This window comes from Salmo trutta, chromosome 37, assembly GCF_901001165.1.
Source record: "Salmo trutta chromosome 37, fSalTru1.1, whole genome shotgun sequence".
NCBI classification, from domain to species: Eukaryota; Metazoa; Chordata; class Actinopteri; order Salmoniformes; family Salmonidae; genus Salmo; species Salmo trutta.
In genome coordinates this window covers 26,757,684-26,772,272 of record NC_042993.1, presented here as the reverse complement: position 1 = coordinate 26,772,272, position 14,589 = coordinate 26,757,684, and the positions used below count along the sequence as shown (strand labels likewise).

The following is a 14,589-nucleotide window of genomic DNA, read 5'->3' as shown; positions in this document are numbered from 1 at the left end:
AGGCCAGGTCATCTGATGCAGCACTTCATCACTCTCCTTCTTGGTAAAATAGCCCTTACACAACCTGGAGGTGTGCTAGGTCATTGTCCTGTTGAAAACAAATGATAGTCCCACTAAGCACAAACCAGATGGGATGGCGTATCGCTGCAGAATGCTGTGGTAGCCATGCTGGTTTAGTGTGCCTTGAATTGTAAATAAATCACAGACAGGGTCACCAGCAAAGCACCCCCCACACACACACAAACTATAATACCTCCTCCTCCATGCTTTACGGTGGGAAATACCCATGCGGAGATCATCCTTCACCCACACCGCGTCTCACAAAGACACACTGGTTGGAACCAAAAATCTCTAATTTAGACTCCAGACCAAAGGACAAATTTCCAGCGGTCTAATGTCCAATTCTCGTGTTTCTTGGCCCAAGCAAGTCTCTTCTTATTATTGGTGTCCTTTAGTAGTGGTTTCTTTGCAGCAATTCGACCACGGAGGCCTGGTTCACGCAGTCTCCTCTGAACAGTTGATGTTGAGATGTGTCTGTTACTTGAAGTCTGTGAAGCATTTATTTGGGCTGCAATTTCTGAGGCTGGTAACTCTAATTAACTTATCTTCTGCAGCAGAGGTAACTCTGGGTCTTCATTTCCTGTGGCAGTCCTCATGAGAGCCAGTTTCATGATAGCGCTTGATGGTTTTTGCGACTGCACTTGAAGAAACATTCAAGAAAATTTCCCGTATTAACTGACCTTCATGTCTTAAAATAATGATGGACTGTCGTTTCTCTTTGCTTATTTGAGCTGTTCTTGCCATAATATGGACTTGGTCTTTTACCAAATTAGGGCTATCTTCTGTATACCCCCTTACCTTGTCACAACATAACTGATTGGCTCAAACGCATTAAGAAGGAAAGAAATTCCACAAATTAACTTTTAACAAGGCACACCTGTTAATTGAAATGCATTCCAGGTGACTACCTCATGAAGCTGTTTGACAGAATACCAATATTGTGCAAAGCTGTCATCAAGGCAATGGGTGGCTATTTGAAGAATCTCAAATATAACATTTATTTTGATTTGTTTAACACTGTTTTGGTTACTACATTATTCCATATGTGTTACTTCATAGTTTTGATGTCCTCACTATTATTCTACAGTGTAGAAAATAGTGAACACAAAGAAAAACCCTTGAATGAGTAGGTGATCTAAAACTTTTGACCGGTAGTGTACATTGTACAGTTGAGAACAACTCGGCTAATCCTAACTGAGCCACATACTGTAAAGCAAAGTATAAATTCTGCCAGTGTAGTTTGGCTGGCTTTAGGAAGGGGACTCACATCATCGATCCCAACCCTTTATTCACAGCCACTTAGCCTTTAAAGTCCTTATCGCCTATGAAGTTATTCTGCTTTAGGGGGACTGAGCCATTGGACAATGGCTACCAATAGACAAACCTGAGGGGCTTATTTAAGTGTGATAGGAATCACACCATCGAAAGACGATGCCTCCTATATTTATAGATTGGTCACTAGGCTAGCCCTACTTAGGTACAACAAAAGCCTCTTCATCAAATCAATACCTAGTCAGTGCTGCTTGGAGCTCTGCGGTGAAGAATAGCGGGGGTAGGGGATAAGGTGCGTTCGTCCCAAAGTGTCTGTCGATTCAACTTATTGCCACCAGATGGAATCAGTTCACCTGATTCTGAATCAGTGGAAGTAAAGGCACTGCGGTCGAAATGGTGGTGGAATTCCAAACTAAGTGAGATAACTAAAAATCCTAAGGGTTCATATCTCAGACATTCTTCTAATGAGGCTGGATAGGTGACATGCCTGCCTGACTGCTAAACCAGTGGTGGTGAAAGGAAAGGATTCAGGGGGTAAAATAATTTACATTGGCTTACTTACACAAGCAGGAAGACCAAAGTGTCCCGAGCATGACGCCTTGGATCAATATTCTAATGAATCTAATTTACATGGAGGCAGCAAGTGAGCAGCTTGTAAAAATAAGAGCAAAAAGCGAACTCAGAGATGGGAGGAACTATTATTGGAAGACTGGGCAGTTGTAGGGCCTGGATTCGCCCAACAGAGGGCACTGCATGTGACCACTGTGTTTTCATTAATGCCTGCAAGCAGATCAATGTTAAATACCTTGGACATAAGGGCACACCACCGTAGCAATATGTTTTGCAATAGAAGACGAAAACAAATGTTTCTTATTGGACATTACATCCCTGCCTCCTGAACAAGACCCAGGTTAGTGAAAAAGCACGGTTTGCTCCAAACTTCTGAACTATTTTGCAGTATGGCAGACTTTGAATTGCTTTGTTCTGTTGACTCTAAAAACAACATTATAAACTGGGTGGTTTGAACCCTGAATATTGATTGGCTGACAGCCGTGGACTATCAGACCGTTTTCCTGCTCTAATTACGTTGGTAACCAGTTTATATTAGCAACAAGGCACCTCGGGGGTTTGTGGTATATGGCCAATATACCACGGCTAAGGGCTTTGACCAGGCACTCCGCTTTGCGTTGTTCTTAAGAACAGCCCTTAGACGTGGTATATTGGCCATATACCCCACCCCCCGCGGGCCTTATTGCTTAATTATAACTCTTTTGCACGCCATAAAATTACAGGACACCTGTCATTTCCTTTGCAAAAAGAGACAGGTGACAATTTCCATTAGTCTCCATTGGCACCACCACTCGTTGCCTAGTAACACAGCTAAGGTAGGAGAGGGAATGTGTTTTTTTCCTCCAGTATACCTCCCCTGGAGCCTTATGTTCAGCTCTCTGACCACCACTAATTCTGTTTTCTACGTAGATACAAAGACGTTAGTTCTAATGGGGTGTATTCCAGAGGGGACAAAAATGCAATTTCAGAATGTGAAAGTTGTGCCCCTGTTGGTTATTACATTTTAGTTATACCATGGCATTGTTGAATAATTAGCTAGGAAGGCATTCTAGAGTGGGCATTACATGTAGATATACAGGACAGTTGGAAAAGATATTGGACACCTCTGAAGTAGTTCCAACAATGGGCGCCTTTTTCCCCATTCTAAACCATTGCACCAAGCAGACCATACTTGCTACAAAGTTACAGAAAGCCAAAACAGCCAAGCAAACCGAAATAGGATACATTGTAAACGCCGGTCCAGCGAGGGAAAACTTAGCTAGCTAGATAGCATTCATTTGCTTTTGCATATAATTATTTTGCAGCATCTGATGATCTACCGTGGTGAGGGATGAACATGCATTTCTCCGGTTCTTCATGACGCAGTTGAAGCTATGATGTCAAATCCTCCCACGTGTTTGTAGTTTGACCAGCTGTTTTCACCAACTGGTATTGTTGAATTTGTTTGTCATATTGGCAGATTTGCTAGCAACAAACTATTTAGCCACAGTAGCTTCTAGCCTAGTGTTTGATATGCAAATGTGATCTCCTCTACTGTAATGAACAGTGTCTCCTTAAGGACAAAAATCGCAAAGAATGGACAACTGGGTCATGTCTTTGGCAAACTAGCCTTAGTGGAGTTGCCAACAACCAGATGTTCTGAAAACCGGATGTGGGAACTCCGCTCAGAAGTTTATCTTCCTCCTGCTATCTTGGCTACCTAACCGATAGAACTAATGACCAGGTTTGGTGGGAGGATGAAAAAGAATGAATTTACTATCAATTAAAACATGTAATTTCTACCGGTAAATATGTGCTTCTGTATTGTTTTCTCTGGCAACTGTAGTATAAGCGGGATAAAAGTCGTCAGTTATTTACAAGATAATATACAGAGCATCAGCGTTTATCCCTTAACATTACTCTGGTAGAGGGCCTTTGTCATGTCAAATGTGACCCAACATTCTAACGGCAGTGAAACCTGGGTACTGGCACCAGATTCTTCCTCACCTTGTGCTGCCTCTCCTTGGCAGGCTTGGTGTTGACCTTTCTCCAGGCGTCCAACTCTTTGTCCTTCTGGTCTAGGTAGTAGCCTCGTACAGGGTCTCCTCCATTGTTAGCAGGGGCTCTCCAGGTGAGAATCATCTCAGAGCCAGTGCAGAGCAGCAGGGCAATGGCAGAGGAAGGGGATGGGGCGACTGGGAAGGGGAGATGTATTTGAGAAGAAAATTTGGGCATGCTATACTTTTCCTCCAGCTGCCCAGAGACAAACAAAAAAAGTATTACATTTACATTTACATAGATAGTTTAGATGGATAGTGTTTTGAATAAATAGCAAATCAGCTTCTATTCTTCTGTATTCCATTCCATTCTATTCTATTCTGGCCACTTCCATGTATCAGGTCAGTTAATTTAAGGCCACACAGGGTTCCAGACACAAAGTATTGGACTTCAGCTATAACATCAACTGATCCGAGTCCAGATTCGGAATCTGGCATCACTGTGAGTGGCAAGCTAAAATGAGCGGTCATTACAGTGTAGCAGCCTGCAGAGTGCATGTTATTATTATTATCAGACATACTATTATAGGGTGAGACAGCAGTGAGAGGAGTCCGTAGTTATTGATCAGGTTCCTGCCTCATCACAAGTCTATGCATTTCACTGTGTTTGTGGACAAACCAAAATAAATCAGGAGCCTACCCATTATATCTAATACCTGTCATCATGTAATGGGTTCATGAGGCTGTTATGAACTAATGGTGAATTGAGATCAGGAATAGATTGATGAAGAGAAAGGAGAATACAGAGAAACAAGCCTTGGCTACTAACAAAGACTGACTGAAAAAGAAAATGGACCCCAACTTATTTACATGATCACTTAAATTAGCCAGTGAAAGTGTAAATAAGAGATCACTACGAAAGCATTCACAGGTATAAACACATTTCCCTGTGTCATGACGTGGCCCTTTTGGGTGTATATCGTGACCCCTCCCCCTCTCAATCTCTCTCCCACCACAGGTTTTACAACGGTCGTAAATTCCTGGGAGAAACTCTTTTTGCTGCCATGGAGTATTGAGGGAGCACAAAGACATTCTTCTTGACAAAACTCCTAATCCCCAAAATTTGAGAATTAAAAAATATTTCTATGTTTGACAATGTGGGAATGGTCCGTCGACACTTAAGGGACAGTCATGTCGAGTATGTTTCATTTGGTGACCTTATGAAGGACAGGAAACACACATTACTGTGTCTTTCTTTGTGTCCACTTCTCAATTATGGGGTTTGCGTCTGATGGTTGTGTAAAATATATGACTGAATATGAAACTATTTGTGAGAAGATGTAATGTGATGTTGGCCTTCTAAACGAGATACTTGTTTAGAACGCCCCTGTGAGCCCAGACATTACATCAGGTGTCATGGAACCGCCCTCCAAGGCGAGTGCTTATAAAGGACTTCTGACAAAATGTACATTAGTCAAAAACACAGGGACGGGAGTTCCCACGTTGAAATGGCTGGAACTCTGAAACTTTCAACAGAGAAGAAGTACTACTCGATGCCAAAGAGACCCACGGTAAGCTGGACGTCTCGAATGGTTAAGAAATCTACAAACTAGAGTCAAGATAATGCCAGACGAGGTCCCCACGTTGGAATGGCTATCACTCTAGAGACCAAAACATGCCGGGTGACGCTGGTGTGTGAAGTGGTTTAAACTACAACTCCAGGACAAGACCAGAAAACATGGAAGCTGTCGCTACATGTTGAAATGGTTGGCAACTCTACCAAAGGACAAGACCAGAGAACGTGGAGATCATTCCCACGTTGAATTGGCTAAGAAATCTACAAACTAAAGAACAATTACTCAAGCTGGATTTGTTTAAATACTTTAGTCTGGTAAACGCATCCGATCTGAGAACATTTCCTAATGGTACTCTGAAGTATCCATTATAACAACCTACAACAGACATTGATCTCTGGTGGACAAACCAGAGGCTTTCTGTCATCTGACTATCCAGCAGACAGACCAGCGATCGCAGAGAGGGACAGCAAAGGCATACACTCGTAAATATGACATTTGCAATTTAATTTCGAATGAATGGTTGTTCATGTTCAAAGTATTAGCAATTTCTATGAGTGTAGTTATCAACTGTATTACAGTGAATACTCTCAGAGCTTCCTACTCTTGAACTGTTCCCACCCCTTTCCTTTGTCTACCAAGCTGTAATATCGGCTTAGCCCACTAGGGACTTTTCTATAACCAATGTATGACCTATTGTGTGTGTGTGTTTATGTAATTCTGTGATTGATTAAGTTAGTTAGTAAATAAATAATTAAGCCAATTTGTATATCGTTGATTCATGATCTGTGCTAGAGTTCGTGCAGATATCCAAGGGTTTGCGACATTCAGAATATGACTGATGAGGTAATAATACATTATTAGAAGACTGTAATCGATAAGATATGATATATTCGTGAAATTGACACTCTAAAAACAAAAATTTTCCGTGGTGCCCTGACTTCCTAGTTAATTACTATTCCGTGATTCGTTGAAAACAGACGGGGAAAAAAGGGAGCAACTATCTGAACTTGTCCAATAAGAAACACTAGTTCTATTTGTTTCATTATTTCAGTTTGCCCTAATGAATATGTCCCAGGAGCATGTCCACCATTGTGGGTCAGTCAGCAGTTTTTGTCTGGTACTCACTGAGAGCTGCTTTCACCAGGATAGGGGGAGACTCGTTGGAGTAGATACTGTTCCCAGCTCGCCCCACAGACTTCACTCTGAACACATACTCCTTCTTCGACTTCAGACCATGGACTGTAAACCTGAGAGGAAAAAACACCTCATTTAGGCCTAGGTGTTGCAATGTCAAATTTGACTATTCATATAGCCCTAATGCCTAAGCATTTCTTTCTACATTGGGATGGTTCTATGGAGTAAAAAGCAATTTAACTGGAAATGTCAATGGAGCAGGACTAGGCTTAATCTGTGTCCTGGAAACTGTCCCATCATGTTCTGTTGTAGAATTAGTGGCAAGAGAGTAAACTACAACATTTATCCAATGCACAATATAAACAGCTTTCAAAAAAGAGGAGCTCAGTTCATTTAAATGGCACAGTGAGTTCAGCACTGTACGTGGTGTTGGTGGTTGGTTTGTTGTTGACCGTCCTCCACTCTTGCTTCCCAGCCTCGCTGTAGTACAGGTAGTATCCCAGAATGCCCTCTTTCTCCTTGGGCTCCTGCCACTGAAGCAGGACAGCAGAATCTGTGTCTCGGATGGCCAAGACGGAGGTGGCTGGAGCAGGAGCAGCTAACAGGATAACACAGTGAGCTCAGCTGATTGGCACACTCTTAGGAAAATAAAAAACATTCTATCTAAAGCCATCCCTGTTTGAAAAACTTTCTTCCATAGATAAGGTACTGAAGGAAGAACCAACCTTGATGAAAATGATTAACATTGTCCCTGTAGAATAACCCTAGAACTGTTTTTTATTTATAAGAGAATACACAAATCCATATCAATGGAACTAGTATAACATTAAAGAAAGAATACGTTTATTCCTCTCTCTCACCTTGGGGTTGTCCCAGTGAGATTGGCGGGCTCGGCTCTGAGGGTTCGCTCACGCCAAACTTGTTGACGGAGCGCACCCGGAAGCAGTAGGACTTCCCCTTCTGTAGGTTAAACATGGGGAACCTGGGAGAGCCCACCGTGATGTCCATGCTGGCCAGCTGCCAGCTGTTTTTACCTGCAATGGACTGATGGACAGAAGGAAGTACGAACAGAGAGAGAGACAGGCAGAAAGAGACACAGAGGTAGATGGAAAGAGAAGTAGGCAGAAAGACAGACATACAGTGATTAATCAAATTGTTTCTCACTATTATTTATCTTTTCTCCTGCTCCATTAACTTGGCTCCCATATCTTTTAATCCTTTTTAAAATGTACATTTGAATAAAACCCAGTGTTAAAAGGAGATCAGCGATTATAAAGCGCAAGCCCAAGGGCAAGCCCAGGAATATTTGAATATTTGAATATTCCTGGGCAGAACAGAAGCGGGAGATCTTGGTAATTTCAGATGCTTTTGATGGATTGGACAGTTTTATTACAGAGTTACTTATAAAAGTCCAATAAAAAGCAATTTCCTGTGGCAGTTTGCCGCTTTTCTTCTCATTATTGTAATTGCAAGCTGTTGGGCATCTAGCATGCAGAGTCCTGGTTGATATTGAAGAACTGGGGCACTTTGGGGGAGATGTAAAATGAATGATCCCCCCCCCCCCCCCCCAGGACTTTGATAAACCAGAACTTTGACAAACTTTAGTCATTGTAAGACATTCATCAAAATAGGACCGCTTGTGTCCTTTATAGTTTGGTGGCCATGTACGAACACACCCACAACATGTACTATAAAACCTCCTTGACGTTAAAACTAAACCAGAAGAAAAACTGTGGCTAATTCACAACCGTGAACCTAGAAAACCAAAAGTTATACTTTTAATCACCCCCAAAGCCTAGAGAGAGAGCTTTGACCCAGCTAACAATTATGGGGAGAGAGAACGTTTTTGTAATGTTACAGGTAATAATGTCCAGTTGTCCAGTTTTCCGTTAGTTAGGGGAACATTCTATCTGTTAGCTAAAACCTTGTGAGAAACATTTCAGCATGTTTTGGTGTTAAGGTTAGGAGAACATTCCCTTAATGTCAAACAGAATGTATCAGATTATACAACATTAATGTTCTAGACGTGTTTTATGGGACGTTGCAAGAACATTAACGCGTCCAGTTTTCGAGGGTTAGGAGAATATTCCATCAACGTTTCGATGTCTTTAGGACATGTGCTTATTGGGCCAGAGGCCCTGTCCAGACAAAACCCTAACCCCCCTCCCTAAGCACTTATGTAGATCTGAAACAACCGGTTTGGTGAATACACTTTGAAGTAAATCTCAGCTCTGTTAAAAGTACACTCAAGAAAACATTTTATTGATCATATGTGAGTTCAAATCCCAGGTCAGCACATGTTGAATAATAATTACTGCATAAATGAACATGCACAATATAATCATGTGTGTTAAATATGTAAGTTGAAAACACTATGTTAAAAGCACCTGTGTGAGTGAGTATCCCTAACATTGCCAACAGACAAAGAGCTATGAATGGGTCAGTGGCTCACCAATCAGGGCCTTGATTGGCTCGGCATCAATAAGTGACGTGTACAAGATTTGGAGGGCACATGAATGTTCTTGCAACGTTCTCATTTAACTTGTCTAGAACATCTTATGTTCTGAGAACATGGACACCATGTTCTGTGTATGCTTGGTGGGACTTTGATGGAATATTCTCCTCACCCAACAGAAAACTGGATACCTAAATATCTTGCAACGTTCCAATGAAATGTGTCTAGAACATACACAAAACATTAGGAACACCTTCCTAATATTTGAGTTCCACCCCATTGTGTCCTCAGAACAGACTCAATTCGTCGGGGCATGGACTATACAAGGTGTCGAAAGCGTTCCACAGGGATGCTGGCCCATGTTGACTCCAATGCTTCCCACAGTTGTGTCAAGTTGGCTGGATGTCCTTTGGGTGGTGGACCATTCTTGATACACACAGGAAATTGTTGAGCGTGAAAAACCCAGCAGCGTTGCAGTTCTTGACATACTCAAACCAGTGCGCCTGGCACCTACTACCATACCTCGTTCAAAGGCACTAAAATATTTTGTCTTGCCCGTTCAGCCTCTGAATGTCACACATACACAATCGTTGTCTCAAGGCTTAAAAATCCATCTTTAACCTGTCTCCTCATTTTTTACATTTTAGTAATTTGGCAGACGCTCTTATCCAGAGCGACTTACAGTAGTGAATACATTTCATACATTGTTTTTTTTCTGTACTGGTCCCCCGTGGGAATTGAACCCACAACCCTGGCGTTGCAAACACCATGCTCTACCACCTGAGCCACACGGGACCATGTCCTCCCCTTCATCTACACTGATTGAAGTGGATTTAACAGGTGACATCAATAAGAGATCATAGATTTGTCCTGGATTCACCTGGTCAGTCTATGTCATGGAAAGAGCAGGTGTTCCTAATGTTTTGTACACTTAATATCTTAAGTTCTGAGAACAAGGTAACCGCGTTCTGGGTATGTTCTATTTGACATTAAGGGAATGGTCTCTTGGAATCATTCCTTGCACATCACAGGAACGTTTGTTGTTAGTTCATGAGAAAGCAAATTAACTAGTGACAAGAGAGCAACTTCAAGGTCTCTCAGTTTTTAACGAGTGCACCGATGCCCACCTAAACTGACACCGGCAGCCATATAAGTGTTTTTCCCCCTCCCCTTTAATCTTTAATTAGCATAATGGTCAGAGCTCTTCATTAATTTGGCTCCGAGGCTACAACAGTAAAACAGGTGTGTGTGTGTTTCTCTGTATTGTGTGTATGAGTAGGAGCACAGGCCTTAACTCACCCGCTCCACATAGAAGGTAAGTTGCTCCTTGCCTCTGGGCTCCGGCTCAGTCCAGCTAAGCACGGCGTAGTTGTCACTCACCTCACAGGCATGGACACCAGTGGGAGGGAATGGGACTTTAATCTGACCTGAGGTCAGAGGGAAGAAGGGAGGATGGGTGTAGAAGATAGTAAAGACAACAGGGTCATGGTCAGAAGGAGAAAACATTTTGAGACGGGGAGGTATACTATCTGAACTTGTCCAATAGGAACACATATTTTCATTTTCCATTGCAAATAGTTTTGCTACGGTGTACCCTGCTAAACAAGACCCAGAGCATTGGATCACATGACCAAGCAAGGGTCAGATATAAAATATGTTTTTTTCTGAGAAACGCACAGACTGTGTCATGACACACACACACACACACACACACACACACACACACACACACACACACACACACACACACACACACACACAGTTATTGATGAATTGAAACCTAAAGTTGTACCAGGGTGCCTCGAAAAAGAGAGTATGGCAGTCTGAGGCTGAGATAGTACTTTATTTCTCATCATAATAGTACACCATTCCCTGGTGTTTCCATGGTGTTTGCCTCCTCCTCCCTCTTTGAGCTACATCAGGGTCATGTTAGGATCTCTATTCAGAGAGAAGCACTCTGACTACCCTGGGCTATAATGTGCATTTACTAGGACACCATAGAGAATAGTCCACCAAATGGAACAAAGTACATTGCTTTCACAAACCTATTACATGATGGAAGATATGAAGAAACATGACGTTGTTATATACTGCTCAAAAAAATAAAGGGAACACTAAAATAACACATCCTAGATCTGAATGAATTAAATAATCTTATTAAATACTTTTTTCTTTGCATAGTTGAATGTGGTGACAACAAAATCACACAAAAATAATCAATGGAAATCCAATTTATCAACCCATGGAGGTCTGGATTTGGAGTCACACTCAAAATTAAAGTGGAAAACCACACTACAGGCTGATCCAACTTTGATGTAATGTCCTTAAAACAAGTCAAAATGAGGCTCAGTAGTGTGTGTGGCCTCCACGTGCCTGTATGACCTCCCTACAACGCCTGGGCATGCTCCTGATGAGGTGGCGGATGGTCTCCTGAGGGATCTCCTCCCAGACCTGGACTAAAGCATCCGCCAACTCCTGGACAGTCTGTGGTGCAACTCCTGGACAGTCTGTGGCGTTGGTGGATGGAGCGAGACATGATGTCCCAGATGTGCTCAATTGGATTCAGGTCTGGGGAACGGGCGGGCCAGTCCATAGCATCAATGCCTTCCTCTTGCAGGAACTGCTGACACACTCCAGCCACATGAGGTCTAGCATTGTCTTGCATTAGGAGGAACCCAGGGCCAACCGCACCAGCATATGGTCTCACAAGGGGTCTGAGGATCTCATCTCGGTACCGAATGGCAGTCAGGCTACCTCTGGCGAGCACATGGAGGGCTGTGCGGCCCCCCAAAGAAATGCCACCCCACACCATGACTGACCCACCGCCAAACCGGTCATGCTGGAGGATGTTGCAGGCAGCAGAACGTTCTCCACGGCGTCTCCAGACTCTGTCACGTCTGTCACATGTGCTCAGTGTGAACCTGCTTTCATCTGTGAAGAGCACAGGGCGCCAGTGGCGAATTTGCCAATCTTGGTGTTCTCTGGCAAATGCCAAACGTCCTGCACGGTGTTGGGCTGTAAGCTAAACCCCCACCTGTGGACGTCGGGCCCTCATACCACCCTCATGGAGTCTGTTTCTGACCGTTTGAGCAGACACATGCACATTTGTGGCCTGCTGGAGGTCATTTTGCAGGGCTCTGGCAGTGCTCCTCCTGCTCCTCCTTGCACAAAGGCGGAGGTAGCGGTCCTGCTGCTGGGTTGTTGCCCTCCTATGGCCTCCTCCATGTCTCCTGATGTACTGGCCTGTCTCCTGGTAGCGCCTCCATGGACACTACGCTGGCAGACACAGCAAACCTTCTTGCCACAGCTTGCATTGATGTGCCATCCTGGATGAGCTGCACTACCTGAGCCACTTGTGTGGGTTGTAGACTCCGTCTCATGCTACCACTAAAGTGAAAGCACCGCCAGCATTCAAAAGTGACCAAAACATCAGCCAGGAAGCATAGGAACTGAGAAGTGGTCTGTGGTTCCCACCTGCAGAACCACTCCTTTATTGGGGGTGTCTTGCTAATTGCCTCTAATTCCCACCTGTTGTCTATTCCATTTGCACAACAGCATGTGAAATTTATTGTCAATCAGTGTTGCTTCCTAAGTGGACAGTTTGATTTCACAGAAGTGTGATTGACTTGGAGTTACATTGTGTTGTTTAAGTGTTCCCTTTATTTTTTGGAGCAGTGTATTAAATACCATAGGCAAAATTGCCACGGGGGTCTTGTAGTAAAAAAAGATAGTGAAAGATAAGTGTTTCCAATGACAACGGTGTGCACAGTGTGATTTTGACCAATTGTTAGTAGGCATTGCCTGTCTGCTAATTGGTTGATGATGTCATTGGAAACGTGTATCTTTTTTTACTACAAAACATAGAAACGCGCCATTTTCACATACAGTGGGGGAAAAAAGTATTTGATTCCCTGCTGATTTTGTACGTTTGTCCACTGATAAAGAAAGGATCAGTCTATAATTTTAATTGTAGGTTTATTTGAACAGTGAGAGACAGAATAACAACAAAAATATTGATAAAAACCCATGTCAAAAATGTTATAAATTGATTTGCATTTTAATGAGGGAAATAAGTATTTGACCCCCTCTCAATCAAAAAGATTTCTGGCTCCCAGGTGTCTTTTATACAGGTAACGAGCTGAGATTAGGAGCACACTCTTAAAGGGAGTGCTCCTAACCGCAGCTTGTTACCTGTATAAAAGACACCTGTCCACAGAAGCAATCAATCAATCAGATTCCAAACTCTCCACCATGGCCAAGACCAAAGAGCTCTCCAAGGATGTCAGGGACAAGATTGTAGACCTACACAAGGCTGGAATGGGCTACAAGACCATCGCCAAGCAGCTTGGTGAGATGCGATTATTCGCAAATGGAAGAAACATAAAAGAACTGTCAATATCCCTCAGCTTGGGGCTCCATGCAAGATCTCACCTCGTGGAGTTGCAATGATCATGAGAACGGTGAGGAATCAGCCCAGAACTACACGGGAGGATCTTGTCAATGATCTCAAGGCAGCTGGGACCATAGTCACCAAGAAAACAATTGGTAACACACTACGCCGTGAAGGACTGAAATCCTGCAGGTCCATCTGCTCAAGAATACATATACATGCCCGTCTGAAGTTTGCCATTGAACATCTGAATGATTCAGAGGACAACTGGTGAAAGTGTTGTGGTCAGATGAGACCAAAATGGAGCTCTTTGGCATCAACTCAACTCGCTGTGTTTGGAGGAGGAGGAATGCTGCCTGTGACCCCAAGAACACCATCTCCACCGTCAAACATGGAGGTGGAAACATTATGCTTTGGGGGTGTTTTTCTGCTAAGGGGACAGGACAACTTCACCACATCATTTGACGGGGCCATGTACTGTCAAATCTTGGGTGAGAACCTCCTTCCCTCAGCCAGGGCATTGAAAATGGGTCGTGGATGGGTATTCCAGCATGACAATGACCCAAAACACATGGCCAAGGCAACAAAGGAGTGGCTCAAGAAGAAGCACATTAAGGTCCTGGAGTGGCCTAGCCAGTCTCCAGACCTTAATCCCATAGAAAATCTGTGGAGGGAGCTGAAGGTTCGAGTTGCCAAACGTCAGCCTCGAAACCTTAATGACTTGGAGAAGATCTGCAAAGAGGAGCGGGACAAAATCCCTCCTGAGATGTGTGCAAACCTGGTGGCCAACTACAAGAAACGCCTGACCTCTGTGACTGCCAACAAGGGTTTTGCCACCAAGTACTAAGTCATGTTTTGCAGAGGGGTCAAATACTTATTTCCCTCATTTAAATGCAAATAATTTTATAACATTTTTGACATGCGTTTTTCTGGATTTTTTGTTGTTGTTATTCTGTCTCTCACTGTTCAAATTAACCTACCATTAAAATTATACACTGATCATTTCTTTGTAAGTGGGCAAACGTATAAAATCAGCAGGGGATCAAATACTTTTTCCCCCCACTGTATGTTGATGTTGGGGTGGTGCTGGAAATGAATAGGAAGTTGACAAATGTTACCATTTTAAACGGCAACATTTTCTTTCTACCCCATGGC

The 14,589-nt window shown here is 43.1% G+C and overlaps 1 protein-coding gene across 3 annotated transcripts in view; it reads right to left on the bottom strand.

Annotated features, from left to right (window-relative positions):
- The window catches only part of myom3 (myomesin 3), a 76,048-nt gene that overhangs the window by 15,913 nt on the left and 45,546 nt on the right, over positions 1–14,589 (bottom strand). For all 3 annotated transcript variants that reach the window (XR_003872354.1, XM_029737665.1, XM_029737666.1), the window contains 5 exons: positions 10,344–10,471; positions 7,450–7,633; positions 7,013–7,187; positions 6,581–6,702; positions 3,889–4,076 (listed from right to left, as the gene is read on the bottom strand). Coding sequence is in view for 2 of the 3 variants with exons in the window: in XM_029737665.1 (XP_029593525.1) it covers positions 3,889–4,076; positions 6,581–6,702; positions 7,013–7,187; positions 7,450–7,633; positions 10,344–10,471 (797 nt within the window). In the remaining variant the exon portion in view is untranslated. The remainder of the gene's footprint in view (positions 1–3,888; positions 4,077–6,580; positions 6,703–7,012; positions 7,188–7,449; positions 7,634–10,343; positions 10,472–14,589) is intronic.